This window comes from Aedes albopictus, chromosome 1 (genome assembly GCF_035046485.1).
Source record: "Aedes albopictus strain Foshan chromosome 1, AalbF5, whole genome shotgun sequence".
NCBI lineage: Eukaryota > Metazoa > Arthropoda > Insecta > Diptera > Culicidae > Aedes > Aedes albopictus.
The window spans coordinates 169,676,478-169,683,654 of NC_085136.1; the positions used below are offsets into that span (position 1 = coordinate 169,676,478).

Sequence of the window (7,177 nt, forward strand, 5' to 3'; positions counted from 1 at the left end):
GTCCCGCACAATCCGGGACGTCTGGTCACTTTAAGTTGATATATACTTCAGTCATTTTTTCTGCCCCATTCTCTCGAAATCATGAAAATTGATACTACGTCGCACGGCTTGTTTTGGTTGCAAACCAGAAATGGAACCTGTGCTAGATGTTGCGGGGTGACCATATTAGTTGATAGTCAGTCGTTCCTGACTTAGCCATTCGAAATAATGAAGATTGATATGTCGCACGGCATGTTTTGGTTGAAACCCAGAAGTGTGCCCAATGAGGCCCCGTGGAACCTGTCACGAGGATCCGGATGGGTCAACTTATTCAAATTTGGTTATCGCAGTTGTGTTTCACTGTTCGCAACACAAATTTGAAAATTGACGAAATGGCAGCATTTTGAAAATGAGTTGTCGAGGGTCGGGTATGTGAAGGTTTATATTATTCTCGATTTCTGTGCATGCCCAAGTAACAATTTAAATTCCTTCTAGATTTGTTTATTTTTATGGAAGCTTTATCATAGCATGAAGAATTCATGAAACATTTATAGTTGTTTTTATCAAGAGAAAATAATCTCCGTTCGTATGCGGTTTTTAAGTTTTCTTCAAGTTAATTTTGAAAACTCCGCATAAAACAACTTGATACCCTAAGGCATTTGATCTTATTATAAGTTTTAAGACGTATTTGAAGTTATTTTCAACACATAACATCAACAAACTTTATTAAAAGTTTATGCCTTGTTTATTCAAGTACAATTCATCTGAGTTATTCTCCTTTAAAAACTTCTTAAAGCTTTCAATTCTTGAGCTGGAGCCACTAGTGTGGAACAAGAACTAAGCGGAATAATAAAATCTTATTAATTCAAATAATAAATTATGCAATAAATTGGCTTTTTTATGCAAATCTAAACACTCAAACATTTTTGCACACTGTTAATTTTGCCGTTTTGGTGCTCAAAAGTAATCATATCGACGAAATATTAATTTTATAGTCAATCAAAAATGCGAGTAGCTTGCTGAGGTCGTCCAACATTCAGCCAGTTACTCACACAGGCCACAGCAGCTTGAATCGAAAATGAAATGGGTACTTACTGTGACTCTTCTCGTGCTTATGCTAAATAGTGTAATACTAGAAAGTTTTAGAAATGCACTTATTAAATAGACGAAACTATCATAGAATTGGCACTTCCTGAAGCAAAATGTACAGAAACAACTTTCTAGCTCCAAAAAGGTAAACAAACAATTGTCAAAGGCTGTTACTCTTGAATAAAACGAATAAGTTTCATTTAAGACGAACAAATCTGCCTTAAGATCATCACTAGTAAAAACAATCTTCAATAAATGCTGTAGATTTCATGCAAGGGGACTTGGTTCCATCATTGTTTTGAGGTGGTTTGGAATAAAGGTAATAACAATTGATGGTGGCTGCATGAATTTTGTTCGCTTGGAACGGCAGCCATGATTAGAAAGAATTGAAAAAGTGGCGTAGCCTTTTGTTTTTACAGGAAATTTATGTCTTCGTATATTAATGAATGATATTATTTTTGAGGCGCTTTGTTATTTTCGTATGTTTTAAGTGGCATATCAACGACAAAGTAGGTATGGCACGGAAAATTTTGATTCCCTGTCATCAATGATCTGTCTGTCAGGCAATTTTGATGCATTAGCCATTTCAATTTGATGAAAATTAATTCGCAGTTCAATTAACATTTCATCCATGAAACAAAACTAGTTCGCATCTGCATAATGCTGAGGTAAAAGATTTCATTTATCATGCACTATTAGCATTTTTGATAGGCTGACCATCCGTCCCGTATTTAACGGGACAACTTAATTTTCAAATGCTCGCCACTGGGGCATTTCTTATGTTTTTGACTGAATTATTCGTTCCTTCTAGTTGAAATGACAATATTAACAACATCCAGTTCTGTTTTTGGACATTGATTTCCTTTTTTTGGGGTTTTATAAAATGTGTCCCGTATTTAAACGGGACAAATCTGGTCAGCCTAATTTTTGAGAAAGACAGCTAAAAGATCAACATGCTTCAAGCTATTCTTGTTAAAGTTTTATGAAGTTCTTATAACCAATCATCAGTGTTAGTACATAAATACAACTAGTTTCAAAGCAGTCTTCAAAACCAGTCTTGAAGATCTCCTGAAGAGTGGGCCAGATTAGTCTTATGGATACACGCAGAAAAAAATATATTGAACTCAAAAATAAAGTGATTTGAATCAAAGAATATATATCATTAAACCACGGCCTAATACCTTTTTTGCTTTGAATCTAAAATATTTGGCATTAGTTTCAAAGCATTCATTTCATTGTTTCTAAAATCAAGCCTCGCGGCGTTGATTTTAGTTTCAAATACTTCTTCACTTTGAATCTATAACATTATTGCTTTGAAACTGAGCAATTTTGTGATTTCAAAGTCTATATTTTTTAGAAACAAATATCCATCGACTTAGGTTCAAAAACAAAATATTTTTGTTTAAAAGTGGTAATGAAATGAAAAAAAAAGCATGCGAGAATCGAATACGGGTACTGTTATAATATGCATCACCGATAGCGCACTATCGTTCACGGCCAGATCTGCTCTTGAAAATCTCAGGGTAAAACTGAATCATCTTGTTCATTATTAGCTATGTGCATTCTTCGATGTTGAAATCAAAGAAAATATTTTTTTGATTCAATGAACCCCGCGACTTAGAAATGAAGTCTCTTTGAATTTGGTTCTAATATGTGTTATTTTTCTGCGTGTAGTTTATACCTATTTTATCTCGGATTTGCAGAACAAAGGGCTTTATTGCTAAGTTTTATTATTCAATCTTAGAAAATACTTCAGGATTGCCACAAAAGTATAATTGTTACTTGGGTGAGCAAACATATTTTCTCTAAAAAAGGGCCCCCACAACCACAACACTTTGGCCCCGGGCCCCCATATTTGTAAATCTGGCCCTGGTCGATCCCCACATAACCCGAGGAACCACCTCTCGGGTATCTGATCAGCAGATTTTCTCGATCTTAAAAAAAGACGAGACCTGCTCGTGGGTGGTAAAATGGATAAACCCTTTTGGGAGAAACCATGAGAAATAAGGAAGGAAAGAATAACGAGAGCAGATAGGCAGAGCCTAGTATTATAAAGAGGAATAAGTGGAATGCAGATCATTAGTAATTTGACCGAAGACGAAACTATACGTATTTTATAACTAGTGTCTAGTCCGAAGAACCGTTCTTTAAATATTAGATATTCATGAAAACATTTTGTAGTTTTATATTGATCCCCCATTGAAGAATTTTGCAAAATTAGCTTTGATTACGATGAAAATGTTTACTGTCTCTCATTCACAGTGATCCGCACAGCAATATAGGTGAATATCCGTGAGCACAGTAAAAAATTAACAGGTCATGACGGCAAATAAATAAATATTCGATAACAATAACAATATTGCGCACGACGACCGCTGCTGGTAATTTAAAAAAATACTTAGACAAAGCGATTTAAATTAAATAATAAGCGCGCGCATGGGTCTAGAGCAATTCAAAACGCGTCCAAACTAATCGTCGGCCAATTGATAAGCCGATGATGACCGGGAATTTACCAACTGAAACCTTTGCAGCCACAAGTACATCAAGCAACTGGTTGCTGTTGACATTATATGTGTTGGGAACCACTGAGCTGATCAGAAGCCTCTCCCTATACTGCTCGCTCACCGAAGGCAACGAGTCTGCCTTTCGGTTGATGCACAAAGCAGACAATTAGATTTAGAAGTTTTGTAACCGCCGTGCTGTAAACGTGTCGCGTCTTTATAATGTAGTATTTTAAGTGTAAATAAAGTCTACGTTTTAATGTGTTCTTGTTTACTCCTGGGAGTTTAAATACATTGCAATGTGTCTCGGCCACGCCGAACTCCAGGTTGTAACAGTGGCGACGAGTTACCCGGGCGTGCAGTGAGAAACCGCGACGCGTTTCTGTTTCTTCGCGGAGGAGAAGATGGACGGCACAATGGATTTCGCGCCAAAGAGTGGAATAGCCCCCGTACATTCAGCGTTAGCCGCGGGATACTATCTGCAACAGCAGCACGCAGATGATCGGCTACACTCTCCGGTTCCAGGATCGGTCTACTGGAACCAGCATCCATCATTCGCGTCTTCTCTACTTTATCCGTCCGCGAGCGCACAGCCTAACCAGCACCAACAGTTCCATCAACACCAGTTCAACCCCGCCATGGTGATGGAACCGCACAATCACTCGCTGAACAATGCTCCAACAGTAATTTCGCGCGGATTCGACGGGCTAAATACTTCCCCGACAGCCTATCCGCAGCCAGTGGTACAGCAAGTGCCCACTGTGTCAACGACGACGACCTCACAGAACCAAATCACTTTGCTGCATCACATGGAGCAGTACATGCAGCTTGAAAGTGAATTAAGTAAACGGTTCTACAGCGACATGCAGCAGCTGCTGGAGCTCCAACATTTTCATTACATGGAGCAAATGAAATTATTGGAGCAATTCGTATTGAATCTCGTTCAACCACCATTAAATCAACCAATATTTGCACCGTCTTCATCGCCTATCGAGTTGAATCAACAAGAGATTCCAACTGCCGTACTCCCGAATCCAACACAACTGCAAAATCCTGTTGATTCCACGTCGGTATTCATTAATCAACCGCAGCACTTAGAGCCGATTTCTTCACCCTGGCTTAAGCGTTAAACCAGGTTTAACTATATGGGTAAGCCTGGCTTACGGGTTAAGCCGAGGTGAAGAAATCGGCTCTTAATGAGTCGGCCGTCCGTTCCTCCCGTGCACTCGGACTTACAGCAGCAGCAGCAGCAAAGCGAAACCCAACATGCTATTGTTCACTCGATCGCCGTTTCTGCATCGCCCGGCGGCATCAGTGAAAATAGCGTCGAAAGCAAGCAGCAGCATGAGCATTCGGCAGAGGTTCCCAAGACATCCAGCGTCGGTTCAATCGAGTCGGTGATTAAAATTAATTATTTTCAACCGGCCCACACTGGAAGATTCGGTGCTCATAAATTGGAACGCCTGAAGTATATACAGCACCTACTGGACCAAAATGGACACCGCATGGATGATCCGAGAAGGCGGTCATTTGCAATCAGCGACGCTTTCAAATGGATGGTCAACCAGGGTCTGATCGATGGACGTCCAACGTTACCCGTGCCATCGTTTTCGTCATCCTGATCATCGACTGCGCAATGAATGTTACCATCCAACCATCATCGCTCTTCGTCCACCAGAAGACCGTCGCTATGGTTACTCTGTCAACCAAATAAAAGGGGGAGATGTTGGGAACCACTGAGCTGATCAGAAGTCTCTCCGTCTCTCCCTATACTGCTCGCTCACCGAAGGCAACGAGTCTGCCTTTCGGTTGATGCACAAAGCAGACAATTAGATTTAGAAGTTTTGTAACCGCCGTGCTGTAAACGTGTCGCGTCTTTATAATGTAGTATTTTAAGGGCGGACGGGACGGTCGGGGAAATATCCGCCATTGCTCTGTTGCTACTAAGATGGTAATCTCAGATTCTACTTCATATTTTGCAACAAAAACCTATCACTGTGTATGCTCACTTGCAGTGCATATGCTGATTGTTTTTCAGCATCTTCAGTGCGATAGAACTCGAGATTACCATCTTCAAAATCGCGAGGCAAATTGTTAGAAAGAGAGGCAAGATAGGGAAAATAACACGGCGTCCCGTTTCACCTTAAGTGTAAATAAAGTCTACGTTTTAATGTGTTCTTGTTTACTCCTGGGAGTTTAAATACACGACGATGTGTCACGGCCACCCCAAACTCCAGGACGTAACAATATGAGAAACGAGCAACTGAATCCGGTAACTGTTCTTATATCTCTTTATTGTTGATATTTCTCGGTGAACGAATAAAACAAACTTGTTTTTAGCGTGACGTTTCGGCCTAATCACATTTCGGCCATCTTCAGACGCCTAAAATTTTATTACAAAAAACACGAAATTAAAACATTAACATAGCACAATTTTTCATTTAACATTTTTTCACCCCACAACTCACAATTTGATCGCCGCAGCTGATGCTACCTCCTATCCAGCTGGGAGATCACGTACCACTGTCTAGTAGGGTACTTTGCGGTTGTGGTGCGCGTCCTCTCTCGTTTCCTCTTCGTCGTCTATCGTTGTTCGTCACTTGTCGCAGCTTAAACACTAACGCATTGTAGTTCGTGTTGAACAATCCACACTCACGCTGGAGGTTCACTGTATTGGCTTCCCCTGCCAGCTTGATGTGGAATGTCTCCGCGACTACTCTGCTCTCCTGGTCGGCGATTCGTTCAATTATTTTCGTCTCGTCAAAATTAAACACATGGCCGTCACATAGCGTGTGGTGCGTTAATCCAGTCCTGTTGTCTTTCCGTTTTACGTCATTTTTGTGCTCGTTGATCCGCGTGTCCAGTTTTCTCCCCGTCTGTACGATGTACACCTTTCCATCCCCTGTTCCACAAGGTACCGAATACACCACATTTTTATGTTGTCCTGGTGGGATCGGGTCCTTGAGTTTAGCGAAAATCTCATTTTTCAATTTCGATTTTGCTTTCACCGCCAATGTTATGCCCTGTTCCTTGAGGATTTTTTGCAACTTTTCACTCAGGCATGGGACATATGGCGTGGGAATGTACTTCGTTTCGTCCACCTCCTTGTCGTTCTGCAGTCCGTTGTAGTGCTTGTGTACCCTCTGTTTCAAGACATTCTGAATGAACCAGTTAGGGTAATTGTTACACTTCAACATTTCCTTCACCGTACTGATGGCCGAAGGGCGGTGCTGTGCATCAGTCAACTTGATAGCCCTATCCACTAGGGCAATCGCAGTGTTGCGTTTGTGGGAGTACGGACTTTCCGAAATCCAGATACCGTCCCTTCGTCTGTTTTGGTAGCCACGTTTTCTCAAGGATTCCTTCTTTTCTCGTTACCATGATATCTAGAAACTTGATTTGCTCTAGTTCCTCTTTCTCCACAGTGAACTGCAGCCTATCATGGAAGTCATTGAAAATCTCCAAGATTCGATCAACGTGTTCCCTCCGTGCAACGCAAAAACAGTCATCCACATACCGCCTGTATATCACCATATCGAGTTGTTCTGCACTCACCCGCTGTATGCTCGCACCACACGCTATGTGACGGCCATGTGTTTAATTTTGAC

At 40.9% G+C, this 7,177-nt stretch overlaps 1 protein-coding gene across 1 annotated transcript; it reads right to left on the reverse strand.

The window, feature by feature from the left end:
* Positions 1-6,082: 6,082 nt before the first annotated feature.
* Positions 6,083-6,766, reverse strand: LOC134289783 (uncharacterized). The gene has a single exon (XM_062856286.1). The coding sequence runs from the start codon at positions 6,764-6,766 to the stop codon at positions 6,083-6,085; it is 684 nt and encodes a 227-aa protein (XP_062712270.1).
* Positions 6,767-7,177: the final 411 nt, after the last annotated feature.

Coding starts and splice junctions, on each gene's coding strand:
- LOC134289783 (XM_062856286.1), bottom strand. CDS start 6,766: ATGTTGAAGTGTAACAATTACCCTAACTGGTTCATTCAGAATGTCTTG.